Source organism: Palaemon carinicauda, chromosome 39 (assembly GCF_036898095.1).
Source record: "Palaemon carinicauda isolate YSFRI2023 chromosome 39, ASM3689809v2, whole genome shotgun sequence".
Taxonomy (NCBI): Eukaryota; Metazoa; Arthropoda; class Malacostraca; order Decapoda; family Palaemonidae; genus Palaemon; species Palaemon carinicauda.
In genome coordinates this window covers 27,484,992-27,504,011 of record NC_090763.1, presented here as the reverse complement: position 1 = coordinate 27,504,011, position 19,020 = coordinate 27,484,992, and the positions used below count along the sequence as shown (strand labels likewise).

At 35.7% G+C, this 19,020-nt stretch overlaps 1 protein-coding gene across 1 annotated transcript in view; it reads left to right on the top strand.

The window, feature by feature from the left end:
- The first annotated feature begins 2,197 nt into the window (after window positions 1-2,197).
- The window catches only part of LOC137631105 (alkaline phosphatase-like), a 21,028-nt gene continuing 4,205 nt past the window's right edge, over window positions 2,198-19,020 (top strand). Inside the window, exons 1-8 of the mRNA XM_068362748.1 lie at window positions 2,198-2,350; window positions 2,893-3,015; window positions 3,400-3,447; window positions 4,984-5,201; window positions 15,629-15,802; window positions 16,114-16,221; window positions 17,636-17,719; window positions 18,052-18,256. Of these exons, the coding sequence (XP_068218849.1) occupies window positions 2,931-3,015; window positions 3,400-3,447; window positions 4,984-5,201; window positions 15,629-15,802; window positions 16,114-16,221; window positions 17,636-17,719; window positions 18,052-18,256 (922 nt within the window). The 5' untranslated portion in view covers window positions 2,198-2,350; window positions 2,893-2,930. The remainder of the gene's footprint in view (window positions 2,351-2,892; window positions 3,016-3,399; window positions 3,448-4,983; window positions 5,202-15,628; window positions 15,803-16,113; window positions 16,222-17,635; window positions 17,720-18,051; window positions 18,257-19,020) is intronic.

Below are 19,020 nucleotides of genomic sequence, written 5' to 3'. Positions count from 1 at the left end.
ACCATCCATACCAGATGCTTTTCCTACTCTCGTTTCATCTAGTGCTCTCTTCACTTCCTCTATTGTAATCTCTCTCTCATTCTCATCTCCCATCACCGGCACCTCAACACCTGCAATCTTTCATATAATCATTAAAATGTTCCCCTTTTAATAATTGTCTTGGGGGAGGAGTAGTTGTAAGGACGTCATACAACGCTTGCAGCAATATTATCATCTTTGTATATATTTTTCTGTACATATTATTTATTCAGTCCGGCACAGAATCATCTGCCCTTCATTTCTATATAAATTTTATTATTATATGTCAAGCGTGGGCTTTCATATTTATTGTAATATTAACTGTAGAAAACACAAATGCCCCACATTTTTTGCCTGCTCGAGGTCTGTCAGTCACCTTGCTACACTACCGTCCGCACAGGTCAATGTACTTTGCCCGTGCCAGAAATAAAGCATCACTCGTCTATGGTCTGTCATCTCGAACCCTCACACTATATTTTGTTTTCTACATTGCCTGCTGAAAAATAAACTAACAACAATTTAAGGGTGTATCTGTTTGCACTAGGTTTATTATATATTATACCTTCACTTTGAATTTTTATCTTTTTTTCCTTCTATACTATCACTATTTCTATTGCGTATAATTAAGAACCTTCCCTTGTTACCATTTATATTCCTCTTGTTTTCTCTTTTTTCACCACCTTTGCTTAAGTTTGATCTATCTATCTTTTGGCGTGTTTTTGTCAAGCAAAAAAGTTTATTTCTACTATTTAATTCCTCATCAGATTTTTTTTTAGTAGTGTATATTTAATAGATGTATTTTTAAGTTGTCCTCTACTTTGTGGTTATGTTTTTATATTTTCCTTATAACTCTACAGTAGTCTACCATGCAAAAACAGTTTTCTTTATCAGGAATGATATCATTAAAGAAAACGATATATTTTTAAGGAGGACTATGATAGTTTTTTATTTTATTTTTTTTTTTGCCCATTAGAGAAAGTATTTTGCATTTAAGCGGTAAATAGACAGTAATCTTTTTGTATTTATTAAGGCAATTAGGTTTAAATGGCAAATCTTTTAATAAAATAAAATTACAATGAGTCATTTTGTGTATTTTTTTTTTTGGGGGGGGGCCGATAATTGTTCTTACGGTTCATCTTCCCCCTCATAATCATAGCTATGTTCTCCCTCATTAAAACATACGAATATATATAGCACATATTTATTTACATACACACACACACACACACACATATATATATATATATATATATATATATATATATATATATATATATATATATATACACACACACACACACACACACACACACACACACACATATATATATATATATATATATATATACACACACACACACACGCACACACACACACACACACACATATATATATATATATATATATATATATATATATATATATATATATATATATATATATATATATATATATATGCAGGTGTGTGTCTGTGTGGTTTTTTTTTTACGCCGCTTCAGAAAAACTAAAAAAATAAGTTTCACAGATGTGTTTACCAAAAACATAAGTTTCGCTCGACATTCTTCACTTTATATTTGTATTTCAGTTTTTTTATTTATGGGTAATGATCTCCAATAGAACAAAGAACGGTGGTGGAGTCTAGGGATTAACCTATCAAATATATAAATAAATAAATAAATGGGTAAAAAAATAATTTATCGTTTACGATATGTAAATGTCCTTATGAGTATTTTTTCTGTCTGGTCACTCTTCAGAGAATTATTACATAGAAAAAGAGTGGGTGTGTTTATGCACAAGTTATTGATAAACTGCATTTTTAAGTCTTTTGGGAAAAAGATATTAGATATTTCAAGTTTCTTTATCATAAGTACTCCGTGGGAGGATTTGTAGCGTTTGAATAACAAACATTTGTGGTTTTTCCCAATGCACCGGCTCCCTTTACTTTATCTCTCAATTCTTATCTTGCTGAAGGAGAGCCAAGGGCGTACATTGCTTTATCGGTTACGCATTTATCTCATTAAAAACTCATTTATAAGGAAAACAAACAAGTCTAAATAAAAAAAAAAAAACTATATTATATTATTGTTTACTTTGGGAGAATCTAGTTTGTGTTTTTTGCCAATGCATGAAAATGCACGATTTTTCTAATGTCAGAGGTCTTTGGGGATTTTGACATACTCAAAAGAGATGCCTCCTACATAATCTGAGATATATTTTTTTCCCAGTAAATTAGTCTTTATCTTTGATAACTTATATATAGGAAGTGGCAGTTCATACGTTCAGTTACATTTTGCTTTGGAAGGAAGGTTAACAAACTGCTTAGACAGGACAAGTAGATACATAATTGTTATTTTTTGTTTATACACACACACACACACACACATATATATATATATATATATATATGTGTGTGTGTGTGTGTATGTATGTATGTGTATATATATGTATATATACATATATATGTGTATATATGTACATATATATATATGTGTGTGTGTATGTATATATGTGTATATATATGTATATATATACATATATATGTGTATATATGTATATATACATACTGTGTATATATACATATATATATGTATATATATTTATATATATATGCATATATATATATATATATATATATATATATATATATATGTGTGTGTATATATATATATATATATATATATATATGTATATATGTGTATATATATATATATATATATATATATATATATATATATATATATATACAGTATATGTATATATTTATATATACACTTTTGTATACATGTCGTAAACAATGCAATGCTCCCCAAATTCAATCTCAGATTCATTTCATGTCAAATTCCATATATGTTATTTTCAACATCTTCCTAACAGGTAGTGTCTAAAAAGTTGGTACATTTCTTGAAGGCGAGATGCTGTTCGCTATTTGCCTTTTGGGCATATCGTTGACTCTGGGCCACCAGGCAGAAGCGAAGACATCTTTGAGACCCCATGAAGGTAAAACGAAGTTCTCTTAAATTAATGACTTTAAAGAAAGATATATAATCTTTTGAAAGTGTTGTAGTAAATTATTTAATCTTCTTGGAAACTTTATAAACAATTTAGAGATTGTCTGAGGAAACAACCGCCAGAGATTTTACCCGGTATTTTTCTTAAGTGAAGGAAAAATGTTATATATAATATTTTAGTATTGTCTGAATACATGATATTTATAGGCATGACATTCTAAATCAGCCGAAATTATACAATCTTGTAGAGTAAGCTGGGAAAATAAAACTTGATTTCAAGATTTAAATCTTATAGAAATATCATGTAAACTTACATAGGTCACGATGTTAGTTTTACCTACACCTACAATTTCCTTATCTTTCCGCTTTACAGATGACTATCATCCCAGGCCTCGATCTTCCACCGTTATGAGGGAAGAAGGTGAGTTTCTGGAGAGATACGGACAGAAACGAACAGAGAGTATATAACCTATATTTGTTTAAAAGATAGTATTTTTAGACTTTTTATTGTTGTTGGAGGATTTATATAAGGGCATATGAATAATATATATTCATATATATATATATATATATATATATATATATATATATATATATATATATATTGTGTGTGTATGTGTGTACAATATATGTGTATATATGCGTATGCATATATTTATAAATTTATGCTATGTGTATATATGTATGCATCTACATATGTACATATATATAAATAGAAATATTCATATTTCTATATACATATGCTATGCTATAAATATGTATATATATATATGAATATGCAAATAAATCTATGTATATATAATATATTTATTTAATCTATGTCTATGTATATATATGCATATATATGTATAATCCCTTTTACAAACATATATACCCTTTAGATTCCTTAAATATCATACTGTGTATACAGTATATATACTGTATATATATATATATATATATATATATATATATATATATATATATATATATATATATATATATATTTACTTCCTAAGCTACAATTCTCGTTAGAAAAGTAGTATGCTATAAGCCAAGGGGCCCCAAAAGGGAAATAGCCCAGTGAGGAACGGCAACAAAGAATAAATATATCATTTGAACAGTAGTAACATTAAACAAAATATTTTCTATATGAACTACAAAAACTGTAACAAAACAAGAAGAAGAGAAATGAGATTGATTAGTGTATCCGAGTGTACCCTCAAGCAAGAGGACTCTAACCCAAGACAGTGGAAGACCTAGGTACACAGGCTATGGCACTACCCAAGACTAGAGAATAATGGTTTGATTTTGGAGTGTCCTTCTCCTAGAGGAGCAGCTTACCATAGCTACAGAGTCTCTTCTACCCTCAACAAAAGGAAAGCTGCCACTGAACAATTACAGTGCAGTAGTTAACCCTTTGGGTGAAAAAGAATTGTATGGTAATCTCAGTGTTGTCAGGTGTATGAGGACAGAGGAAGATCTTTAAACAATATGCCAGACTATTTTGTGTATATATAGGCAAAGGGAAAGTGAACAGTAACCAGAGAGAAGGATCCTATGTAGTACTGTCTGGCCAGTCAAAGGACCCCATAACTCTCTAGCGGTAGTATCTCAACGGGTGGCTAGTGCCCTGGCCAACCTACTACCTATAATATACATACGCACACATACATACATATATATGTATATATATATATATATATATATATATATATATATATATATATATATATATATATATATATATATATATATATATATATATATAATTGACCAACACCGAGAAATTGACTTATCAATAACTATCATTATCTCTAGACAAATATTCTTAATATTCAATGGCCATGCTATTCTTCTCACCTATATATAAATTCTAGATATTCTGAATAACCAACAACTAGCATTGTGAAGATTAGACATAAATAAATACCCATTTAAGTGTAAAATCACAATGAGATGTTTTTCCCTTTTCCAGACAAAGATTTCTGGATAAAGGACGCCCAAGAGGCCCTGACGAAGCAGCTTGGAATCAAGCTTCGGGAGAAGCAGGCCAAGAACGTCATCTTCTTTCTGGGCGACGGGATGTCCCTCAGCACCGTCACGGCCGCCAGGATCCTGAAGGGGAGCAAGACGGGCAAGTTCGAGAGGGAGACACTGTCCTGGGAGGAATTCGACTTCGCCGCCCTTAGTAAGGTCAGGTCACGATGCCTCAGTAAGAAAATAGCTATTGGAAAAAGTAAGCTTTTATATTAAGAAACAATACTTTATTCTAGAATAAGAAAAAGGTATAAAGTCAGCATACCGGATATTTATAGAAGGTAAAGAATTATCAAGCAAATACGTCATTTATGGTACAAACTCGCTCTTAATGAAGCCGTTAGATTAAATTATTGTATCATATAATGCTACTGCTAGAATATATATAAATATATATATATATATATATATATATATATATATATATATGTATGTATGTATATATATACATATATATATATATATATATGTGTGTGTGTGTGTATATATATATACATACATATATATATATATATATATATATATATATATATATATATATATATGTCCCATGTCGACAGATAATGAGACATTGGAACATGGGTTTTTCCACTTTATTACAAAAAGGTTCGTGAATATACTTTACACAGCCCGATACTCTTCAGACGAGTACCTTGTTCTTGTGATCGCTCAAGTGGTACTGCTTACCCTTCGGAGCAGTGAAATGCAATGTTGCTATGTCAATATGCTAAATTGTTAGATTTTGTGGAAATCTCCACTGTGATGGAAATATGCTATCACCATTAGGCTTACAAGACGTCACCTATCAGACCTTAACACACGTCACCGATAACAGAGTTCAGTGTTCGCACACAATAATTTATGACAGTCGTAGTGCTCTTAAAAGGGTCATTAATCTTACTGTATAAAACACATCTACAAGTATTAGTACATTAACTCCGGGGGCAGGTGGGCACTCGCCCTCTCTAGTCTATGATATATGGAGGACACTCCGACCCGGAATTGGGCATGGCATGTGCTAGACAGAAATGCAACATAAAATATGTAGATAGAAATTCCCCCCCAAAAATAGACATATTCCACACAAAGAATATAAGATTAAAAATTACATGAAAAAAATGTACACAATATAATATAAAATAATTTCACTTATTTCTTCTTATGATCTCTGCAACTATAATGCGGAATAACCAAAGTAAACAAATAATTATATCAATATGGGTATTACACATCTTCATCAATAACCTCCCTCTGGTTGCGGGCAATACGGTCCTTTCAGGTGGGAAATGACTAGGAATAGATAGATATTCCATCATCCCTCAATTTTACTTGTTCGGGTTTACGGTACAATTTCGCAACACAACTCACCACCACTGTTTCGCCATTTTCAAAATGACTACTACAATACATTTATTTTCCAAAGAAAATCATTCAGCTTCCCTCCCTTCTATCATAACTCTAAGTATCTTGAGCTATTCACATCTACACATCCCCTAACACTGCCTTTCCTGGAGGCTATAATCATTCAAGTATTTAGGAACTATGATCTCTAATACAGGGTCTTTAGCATTAAAGTTTTGTGAAAGATTGAAAAAAGGCAAATCAGACAATTGCTAGGTTAAGTAAAATTTGGAAATCCAATCGTTTGAAATTACATATAAAAATCAGACTATATATCCGTTCAATGAGATTGGTGTTACTCTATGGGCATGAGTCATTGTATGACAATGAAACAATCTTAAATTGATTTAGTAGATTTGAGAACAAAGCCATCAGAAGGATATTGGGAGTTAAATGGCAGGACAGGATTAGAAGTGAAACTATAAGGGAGATTACTCGAGTACCATACGAGGATGAGATCATGATGAGTGGTAGGTGGAGATGGTTTGGGCATGGTCTTCTGACTCCCCAAGAGAGATTAGATCACTAAACGTTCAGCTGGGCTCCACAAGGCACTAGAAAAGTTGGAAGACCAAGGCCTACATGGCTGAGGACTATGAAGCACGAAGTAGGAGATGATGATTGAAGAAGTATTGAATTAAAAGCTCAAGATAGAGACGACTGCGAAATCTAACCTTGCATAACATGAGATGATAATGATATTGATGAACTTTAATTCCGTAACTTCTTGCCCTTCAGGAACCGCCCCGGTCCCAGCAACCAGGAGTCATATAAATACATCAATAATACAGCATCCGCCTGACGGATCACACCTGATCTGTTTAACCTCTCTCTGTTTGCTTTTATGTTCACTCAGCAGTATGCCATACGTATTGCTACACTCGGCAAAATTATCACAACACTTCACTTCTACATTAAGCACCCACATAACACATTGTTATCATCAAGTTTGTTTAGAACACGTCAAAAGAAAAAAAAATGAGGTCTGTTCAAACAACAACAATAGCAAAAATAAAAAATAAAATATTCCTCCTCATCAACTTGAGGAATGTCGCGTATGCAGGGGTAAGGAGGTTCACCCTGATTGACACTTTTGGGAACTACCTCTTCCGGAACCACATGCCCACATGCCTGATGATGTTCAGACACTGCGCCACTAATAATGCTTTGTATCACTACAGTGTTAGATTTAACCATCTTTACTCGGTACGGACCCAAGCACGCTGGCTATAGTTTGTATTTCCTAGATTGTAATCATTTCAAATACACACGATCCCCCACAAATACTTTTACCGGTGTAGTTTTGAACCGACCATCATACTTTGAGCTGTGTTTTTCATTAGTTCTTCTCAAAAACCTTTCAATAGTGTTCATTACTCTCTTTAAGAGATTTAGTAAATAGACACGGTATTGCTCAGTTGAATAATTTGGTAATTGTTGCGAATTAATCAGGACTGTATTATCCTTACACTGAAAAGAAAGGCGTGTCCCTGAGCTAGGCATTATATGCAATGTTCAAAACTATCTCAGCTGAAGGAAGCATGGCGTGCCAATGAAGGGGGCCATCAGCCACTTAGTAGCGTAAAATTTGCACCACTTCCCTATTATGCGATTCCACTTAGCCATCAGCTGAAGGCCTATATGAGGTTACCGAAAAGTGCTCAATTTTCATCGTCCGTGACCGATTTCACCACCTTATTTATAAACTCGAGATCATTATCACTTATCAAAATTTTCGGGCAACCAAACCTAGTAATGAAAGAGCACAGCGCCTGGGCTAATGAATTTGTTGATTTATCCAACATTGGGTAAGTATGAGTGTACCGAGTAAATGCATCCACAAATACACATATATACTTATGTTGTGTTATACCAGTAGGAAATGGTCCTACCACATCCATATGTACCTTATAAAATTCGATAGGAATCGCAGGCTGCTTTCCGGCTTCTGGTACAGTGTGTTTATTTTCTTTGAAATAGTTACAAGCATGACAACATATTATATATTTTTCTATATTTTTCATTCCTAACCAGAAGAAGGGTTCACGTGCTCTCCTTAATGTACTATCAATCCCCAAATGCCCTGTATACGGGCTTGCATGTACTATGTGGATGGCTCGATTAATTAAAGAGGGATGAAGAACTATCCGTGCACAAAATTCCCTTCCCCTTTTCTCGTAAGCACAATGTAAGATATTATTCTCTGTAAAAAAAATTCTTACGAGGCACATTCAGAAATGATAGATAACTCTCTGATTCCCCTTTAATCACTACTCGCACTCTTTCCATACATTCCTCTTTTTTCTGTCCTTCTCGGACTTCCTTTATGTCCCAACCTCCTAAGTTAATCACACCTGCATCATCAGGGCACTCATTCTGGACACCCCTGGGTATGTCCTCGGCCACCCACACATATTTTTCTCTCTCTCTCTCTCTCTCTCTCTCTCTCTCTCTCTCTCTCTCTCTCTCTCTCTCTCTCTCTCTCTCTCTCGTGGATCTCATTTTTTATTGCTCCTCGCATGAATTCACATCCCGTTTTCTATTTTGATGGGGACATTCAATACTTTGGGTTCGCTCTTCATTCCTCTTATGTGCCAGAGTTGTTACTCCTATTAATGCACCTCTAGAGAGGGTATCAGCTACCTTATTAGCTCTACCTTCTATGTGGTCAAACCCCTTTATGTTAAACTCTAGCAATCTTTCAGTTCATCTTGTTTGTCTAGACGTCAAGCGTCCTCTGTAAAATAAATCACGTAAGGGGCGATGATCGCTTTGCAACTCAATCAGCTAACCTAGTAAAATGAACCGAAATATAACCAATGCCTCACCTTTAATGCCCTGGAAGCAAAACAAATGGGTCGCTCTCTACCTTTATCATCTCATTGAGAAATTACGCCACCAATTGCTACGCTACTTGCATGTATTGTCACTAAAAACGGCCGATTAAATCTATGATATGCGAGTAAGTCATTGCTAGTTAAGCCAGGTTGCAAATGGTTAAAGGCCCTTCCTTCTTCCACTCCCCAATTTATTACTTTTTGTTTCTTTAAAGCATCTAAGGGTCTCCCTATCTCTCCAAAACCTCTTATGAATTTACAGTAATACCCAGCTAGCCCAAGGAATCCAGCTACTTCCTTAAGGGTATGTGGGCTGGGGAAATTTCTAGTAGCTTCTACTTTACTGGGGCAGGGTTGGATACCTTTTGGGGTTATTATATGACCTAAAAATTATACCTGCTTACAGAAAAATTTGCACTTCGACAAATTTATTCTCATACCATTACGGCGCAATGCTTCTAAAACTTTACGAATATTGTTATTTGTTCTTCAGCTGTTTCCCCTGTAATTTTGATATCATCTAAATAAACAAGAACATTATGGCCAATTAAGGGAAACAACACCACCATCACTAGCCTAGAAAAATGACTTGGAGCATTTTTAACACAGAAAGGAAGCAAGTTAAACTGAACTAGTTGATCATTGGCTATAAATGCCATTTTATATGTATTGTCTTCCTGAATGGGTATTTGATAGTATCCAGATTTTAAATTGGATAGTTGTAAAATATTTACTATACCGTACCTCCACAAGTAATTCTTCGATCAAGGGCAATGGGAATGCATTATCCTTAGTGACTGCATTCAACTTCCTATAATCAACACCGAGCCATCCTTTTTCCTAACAGCTACAATTGGAGAAGCCCAGGGGAATTTGCTCTCCTCAATAATCCCTTGTTCCCTTAATTTACTAATTTCCCTTTCTATATCCCTGGAAATGAATGGGTATCTTATAAGGCGTTGACCTGATCGGCTCCGCCTGCCCAGTTTCAGTGCTAAAGGGAAATTGATCAATCTTCCCAGGTGGCTTATCTCTAATTGCAATTACATTGGAATAGCTATTAAAAATGTTACTAACTACAGGTTGATATTCAGACGGACATAGTTTTCGCACTTGCATGATTAAGTTCTGAGTGCATTCGTCTGTGCGGGCTGGAGTTGTGGCTCCCAAGATCCAGTTATTAGTAATTTCATATAACTCCAATTCACACTCAGATTCACTTACTAACACAAGTCTTTTATTTGACAAATTTTTTATTTCTGACAAGCCCTCTAAGACTACGTGTGCCCATTTGTCATGGGGTTTAACTATGACCTTGGTTCCCTCCGGGAGAGGCTGACACAGGGTCACAGATATGCTTGTAGGTGTATGGGGAGGCAAGACTTCTCCTCTTTCAGGTACAGCTGTTACCTTACCTACTTGTCTCTCCCTTCCCGCACAAGCACTTTCACTCTCATGACTTTCTATCAGGATAATCCACCCTCCTGCTTTTACTATTATTCCATCTTTTTCCCTGCAAATGTACCGTATATTTGATTATTCATTATAAAATCCAAACCAAGTATAGCCTCAATTCCTGGAATTCCCAAGGTGGGCAAAACAAAAAAATTATGTGTAAACTTCACAGATCCAACCTTAAAGTTGACGATTGTTGTATGCCTTGCCTGTAATTTATTTCCTCCTGGTGTGATCCCGCTGACTGTGGTAGGTTTGAGGATATTCCTTGTTCAAGAAGCGAAACGCTGGCTCCTGTGTTGATCAGCGCTTGAATGTACTTACCTGGTAGGTCAATCCTGACTGCTAAAATTCCGAGCAGCCCATTACGATCCTGACACTGGCTAATGACCTCGCTTGCAATATCGCTGCCCCCTGCTACTGTCCCTTGTGCTGTGGGGGTGAGGTTGGGGGTACCAAGGGAGGGCCCAGTGCCTGCTCCATCGAATCCATCGTAGTCACTCTCACCGCTGCCTCGGGTGCTGCTTCTGCTGCCACGCAGAGGTTATTGATCTTTCTCGTCTCCCCCTTCTTCTGTTTCCTTTTCCTTGGATGTCGGGCGGTGGTTGGTGTGCGTGTGACACAGCCAGCCCACCCTCGGCGTTTCTTGCATGGCACTCTCGAGATATATGACCGTAGGCCTGACAAGTGTAACAGCGGGGGGATCCTTCACTCATTGGTGCCCCTCTCTCCCACACTGCCAACATCTGAAGAATCTTCTCACCTGCTGATTTCGTTCTCCCCTTCCCCGGTTTCGGGGATGGTGGCTGCCCCTCATTGCATATGTTCTCATGGCTGCCACCTTTCCAGAATCGGGGCAGTTATTCCCCATAATTTTTTCTTCTGGCAAACTGTCCAGAATGTTGTGTATGACCATCACTATATCTGCTAACAAGCAATTTTCTTCAAACAAATACCCACATAAATACGGGTTTACTAATCTGTAATTATGTTTTCAGGCAATTGCTTTTTTATCACCTTCTGGGAGATTGGCACTCCGTGTAGCAAATGAATCACAATCTAGAAAAATACGAGTTACAAAACTGAGAACTGACGCACTCTCTCGAATTTTTGGTTGGTAGTTTTCTTTCATATCCTCTTTTCTTGCATCGAGTAAGGGGTATTTTTCAATTAAATGTCTTTTTATTTCATTATAACTTCTTAAACTGTCTTTTGGCCAACACATTACCTCCATTGCCAGAGCATCTTTCAGCAATCTAATTACTAATTAACCACTCATATGTCGCTACTTCAAAGTCTCTTACAAGCACTTTGATCAATTGAAACCCTTCATTAGGCCGTTGATCATCAAAAGGCCTAACAATTGCCTGGAGTTCTGTCAATTTTTGAACTACGACGTTTTGAGTATCTTCACTCGGCTGTGCATGTGTGCTTTTACTCGTGTGAGTTTGAGCTTGAAGTAGTAAGTTGGCCAGAGCACCAGTCATCCATTGAGATACTACTGCTAGAGAGTTATAGGGTCTTTTGACTGGCCAGACAGTACTAGATTGGCTCATTCTCTCAGGTTACGGTTCATTTTCCGTTTGCCTATACATACACCAAATAGTCTGGCCTATTCTTTCCATATTCTCCTATGTCCTCATACACCTGACAACACTAAAATTACCAAAAAAATTTTCATCTCTCTGCACTGTAATCGGTCAGTGGCTACTTTCCACTTGGTAAGAGTAGAAGGGACTCTTTAGCTATGGTAAGCAGCTTTTCTAGGAGTAGGACACTCCAAAATCAAACCATTGTTCTCTAGTCTTGGGTAGTGCCATAACCTCTGTACCATGGTCTTCCACTGCCTTGGGTTAGAGTTCTTTTGCTTGAAGGTACACTCGGGCACACTGTTCTCTCTTGTTTCTCCTCCTCTTGTTTTGTTAGTTTTTATAGTTTACATAGGAAATATTTATTTTAGTATTGTTGCTGTTCTTGAAACAATTAATTTTTTCCTTGTTTCCTTTCCTCACAGGGCTATTTTCCCTCTTGGAGCCCCTGGCGTTATAGCATCCTGCTTTTCCAACTAAAGTTGCAGCTTAGTAAATGATAATAATAATTATGTACGTCAGATATGCTGTAGTTGCGCGCTGATCCTCTTTTCGTTCAACTAATAATCTGTCTATTAACTCGGCTAGGTTATATAACTTATTTTCCAAGTCCTGCATTCATTGCTCTCGTCTATAGTCTTCATCGACATCACTATAACCAACTGCTCCTTCATTTTTATCTCCCGTAACAGCAGTGTCTGCTATGTTAGTCCTCGCATATCTAGGAATCTTGAACTTTAATTTTACCAGCTTAAAGAACAACTTAGCTCACAGCATATGCAAGCAGACGTATTGTTTCACATGACACCAATTAGATTCTATGTCAAGGGATAATGAGACATTGAAACATGGGTTTTTCCACTTTATCATAAAAAGGTTCATGAATACACTTTACACAGCCTGATACTCTTCAGACGAGTAACTTGTTCTCGTGATCGCTCGAGTGGTACTGCTTACCCCTCAGATCAAGTAAATGCAATGTTGCTTTGTCAATATGCTGCATTGTTAGATTTTGTGGAAATCTCCACATTGATGGAAATATACTCTCACCATTAAGCTTACAACACGTCACCTATAACAGAGTTCAGTGTTCGCGCACAACAATTTATAACAGGCATACTACTCTTAAGGTCATTTATCTCACTGTATAAAACATATACATCTACGTATTTTTCATACAAGGCTTAGGTATATATGTATATATATATATATATATATATATATATATATATATATATATATATATACATACATACACAGATGGAACACTTTAGTGAGGTTATGAATAGGAGATATGAAGAGAATAATTTGATTGATATACCTGAAGCTGATGAAGACCTTGATGTGCCCATGAATGAATTCAGTGTGTTTAAAGTCGAAGCAATCCTCAAAAAACTAAAAAGATCGAAAGCCTCTGGATATGGTGGAATAATTGCCGAGATGATACTGGGTGAAAATGAAGTGACTCCCAGATTACTTACAAGATTATTTTGTGGAATGTGGCATGAAGAGGCAAACCCTGTTGAATGGGAGTTAGGGGTGTTGGTGAAAATAGCAAAACAAAGGAGGCCTGACTGATTGTAATAATTACAGAGGCATAACACTTACGTCAGATGTTATAAAAATATATAGTATGCTAATTCTAAAGAGTCCGGAGAGTAAGATTCATGCAAAGCTGAGAGATGAACAAGCAGGATTTAGAAAAGGTAGAAGTTGCACTGACCCAATTTTCATTTTGAGACATGTTGTACAGCAATGCGTAGAACATAGAAATCCAGTTTTGATGGCTTTTGTGGGCTATGAAAAAAGCCCTTGACAGTGTGCACCGACCAATTTTGTGGAGAGTTGTGTTATTATGGAATTCCTCATAAATATGTATATTTGATTACGTCTGTTCATGAGCATAGCAAATGCTAAGTTAATGTCAATGGAATCTTATCAAATGAATTTCCAGTGAACAGCGGAGTACTCCCAGGGAATGTGTTGTCACCTTTGTTGTTTATCCTCCTCATGGATTTTGTAATGTGTAGAACAGTCAGATGTGGTGGAGAAGGATTATACTGGATTGGTTATAAGAATTTAGCAGACGTAGAGTGTGCTGATAATGCTGTCCTTGTTAGCAGAAAACCACAGGATTTGCAATGCTTGCTTACCAGAATGCATGAAACACACGCGGTTGGGCTGAAGATAAATAGTAAAAAGACAGATGATGAGAACGGAGTATGCAATGGAAGATTAAATATCATTGGAAGGAGAAAGGATTAATGGGGTAGAATCATTTATGCATTTAGGAACTATGATCTCCAATACAGGGCCTTTAGAATTAGAGTTTAGCTAGGTTGAGTAAATTTTGGAGATCAAATTACAAATGAAAATCAGACTATATATCAGTTTAGTGAGATAGGTGTTACTCTATGGACATGAGTAATTGTATGACAATGAAATAATCTCCAATAGCTTTAGTAGATTTGAGAACAAACCAGTCAAGGATATTGGGAGGTGAATGGCAGGACAGGATTAGAAATGAAACTATACGAGAGATTACTCGAGTGCCATATGTGGATGAGATCATGATGAGGAGTAGATGGGGATGGTTTGGTCATGTTCTTCGCACTCCCCAAGAGAGATTAGTTCACCAAACGTTCAGTTGGGCTCCACAAGGCACTAGGAAAGTTGGAAGTCCCAGGCGTACATGGCTGAGGACTATATATATATATATATATATATATATATATTTATATATATATATATATTTATATATATGTATATATTTATGTATATACATATATATATATATATATATATATATATATATATATATATATATATATATATATATTTATATATGTATATGAGTGTATACGTGTATATGCTATTTAGTAAGTGTCATTTATGTTTTAAACTCTTTCTCAACAAAGAAGTTAAAATTAATTATTTTATCATGTGATATAGCTGGTAGATATATATATATATATATATATATATATATATATATATATATGTGTGTATATATATATGTATAATTTATATATATAAATATGTATATATATGCTTATATATATGCAATATATATACATACATATAAAGTGTGTATGTATGTATATACAGTATATTCGTATATAATCAGTATGGTTATAAAACTTCCTTAGAGGCATGATGGAAACGATTAGAGATGTTTTAATAACTACAGGTGAAATTAATCATTCAATTACTTTTGAGAAGTAGTAGTAGTAGTAGTAGTAGTAGTAGTAGTAGTAGTAGTAGTATTTCTATTAATTTCACACATTTTCTGATCCAACAGACCTACAATACTGAAGACATAGTCACAGACAGCGCCGCCAGTGCCACGGCTTACCTGTCGGGGGTGAAGACAAATCAGGCAATCATTGGACTCGATGTCAACGGCATCTATGAGAACTGTTCTACACAAAATGACCCATCTATCCACACACCTTCCATTGCCCAGTGGTTCTTGGTAATATATATTTCAACAATAAAGTTCTACAAATACTTGTATGGATCTAGAGAGAGAGAGAGAGAGAGAGAGAGAGAGAGAGAGAGAGAGAGAGAGAGAGAGAGAGAGAGTGGGGGGGGAGAATAGTGCAAATAGGCCTATATATAAAGTATGTATCCATATATATATATGTATGTATATATATATACAGTAGAGAGAGAGAGAGAGAGAGAGAGAGAGAGAGAGAGAGAGAGAGAGAGAGAGAGAGTCATATACAATACATCTGATTTATATGATCCACCATTCTTGACGATTAATTTCCTGACCCACAGGATGCTGGGAGGTCCGCCGGCCTTGTCACAACCACTAGGGTGACCCACGCCACCCCTGCGGGTGTGTACGCCCATGTAGCCGATAGAAAATGGGAGGATGACGATCACGTAAGTATTACCATTAATGTGTTCAAAATTTAGTCGTTAATCTTAGCTACGGGTTGGCTCTAGAAAAATGAAAACACAAGTCACTGCTGTATTCAGCCTTCTAACGGCTGCATCATGGTTATAGCCTGTATAGTTTATATATTTCCTTATTTCCTTTCCTCAGTGGCCTACTTCTCTTGCTGGAGCCTTCAGGCTTATAAAATCCTGTTTTTCCAACTAGGATTGTAGCTTACCTAATAATAATAATAATAATAATAATAATAATAATAATACCCCCTGTGCAGTAAACACCACTTGTATAACTGTAAGAAAGTTTATTTAACAGCTTCACCCCTTAGTCCATATTTGTCCATATGTCACCTCCATACTAAAGAGTGGGTTCAGCTATTCCACCTTACCTTGGGCCGATAAAAAATACAATTCTCTTGCTAACCTTTTGCACACTTCCTACTACCCCTCTTGTTTCGCCTGCTTTGTGATCACCCTTTCTCTCGCCTTCCCATCATCAGATATTTCTACTCTCAAATAATTATACTTTGATCCTTCCCTCCCCCATGCTACCAATCTTTACCTTCCTGGTTTGCATTTACTTTCATTGCATTAGTTTTTTCCCATTATTCACTCTTATGTGAAAATTTTCAAACATTTTAACCAGTTTTTACAGTTTCTCTTCTGCCTCTACTGTCCTTTCTCTGATCTCCCAGTTCACTCATCCATAAGAATGAAGGATAGCTATGAGAGAGAGAGAGAGAGAGAGAGAGAGAGAGAGAGAGAGAGAGAGAGAGAGAGAGAGAGAGAGAGAGAGAGAGAGAGAGAAAGTCTTAAATTCCAAACCAAACTAGCCACTGCCCCGCTTACACACACTTATACATGTTTTGCATCCATTATAAAACCTTTTATTCGATCTCAACAATGTATCGTCTATTCTATATATCATACATTTCCATCAATTATTCATTGTCTCTTTGTCGAATGTTGTCATAAGCTTTTTTTTAGGTATACAAAGACCATATACAGTTATTCTTACTAAAAACTTTTCACATATACACTCGATTAGTATCATCATCATTATTATTATTAACATTACTTTTATCATTATTATTATTATCACCCACTCATTTATTCTAAATACAGATAAAAGATAATTGCATTTTGTTTGAAATAGAAAACCATATCGAGAAGAAATAGATCCTCAGTTGTATTTATTGTTAGAAAAAAAATTAGTTTAAATGTAATTATTTAAAATAAAACAAAATTATACAACGATGGTTATATTCTATGATTGGAAATATTCTGATTTGATGTTTCAAAGAGGAAAATAGACAAAGTATGTCGAAAAATCTAAATGCTACATAGAATTTCATTTCAATTTGATTCGCCTGTTTTCCATTTCATCTCTCTTACTTCCAACCAGATATTAGACGATTACCAGGACCCGAACACTTGTGACGACATCGCTGAACAGCTAGTATACGGAGAAACTGGAAAACACCTCAAGGTGAGATGCGGAGAAAAAAAAATCTTTTTTTATCATTTTTTTTTTCTTTCTTTTTTTTGATAGTTTGTATTACTTCCTTGCTCTTCATTTTTAGGTATTCTCATTTTCTTATCATTTTCCTTTCTTTCGGTGTTTTTTTTTATATGTATATATATATATTAGTTGCCTGTAGAAAGGTCTGTAAAATCCTTTGCTTCTTAATTTTCACTTTGATAGTTGTCCTTCCTCCTATACAAATCATATTTCTTTGCTCCATGTAAATAAATTTTGTTGTTCTTCCATTCATTCCCCATATAGAAATATATATCAACACTTCTTACATTTAAATGTAGGTCGTTCTGGGAGGAGGACGTCGCAGTTTCCGACCTCGAGAGGAACCAGACGTGGAGGATGGCTCCGCAGGATACCGAAGTGATGGCGTTAACCTCATACACTCCTGGCTGGAGGAGAAGGAGAAGATGGGCGTTTCTGCAGCCTATGTCTGGAACAAGGATGACCTCATGGCTGTTGACCTCCAGAACACTGACTATCTCATGGGCAAGTATCTTAAGAGTTCATATAGATGGTAGTGGTAGCGTCCTTGCCTAGGGATCGAGTCCCGCTCAAACTCGTTAGTTCCTTTGGCCGCTGCAACCTCAACATCTTTGTGAGATAAGGATGGGGGTTTGGGGGAGCCTATAGTTCTATCTTTTGAGTCATCAGCAGCCATTGCCTGGTCCTCCTTGGTCCTAGGTTTGGTAGAAAGGGGGCTTTGGGCGCTAATCATAGAAATAAGGTCACTCTATAGGGCAATGTCACTGTCCCTTGCCTCTGCCATTCTTGAACGGCCTTTAAACTGGTTAAATGTATTTTCTATTTTGGAAGACCATACGATTATACCGGATCGGACATAGGACTAATAACTTTACATCAAGTCCCATAGTTTGGTAACTTGAACCAGACCTTGGCAGCTTGATACGAGGTGCAGTGGGTAGCAATGAAGCCAAATAAGTGACTAGAGGACTGAATATCTAATAGGTATTCCAGTATCTTGATGCCCATGAAGATTACTATACCTGGTCAGAGGCACCTTCTATTTACCCCTATTACCCGGAACATAATTCACTTGATGAATGTTGCGTTTCTGAAGCTATGCATCTGTTTGAATAGATTAACCTCATGGTAACTTGGACGTTTGCTGTTATAACCATCTTATAGTTATTAGTTGATGAAAATTGCAACCATTTATTTAATCAACTTTTATGTAGTTAGATATACATCCTTCTTGTTTAATCAATTCTTCCATTTCTCAATGGTAGACA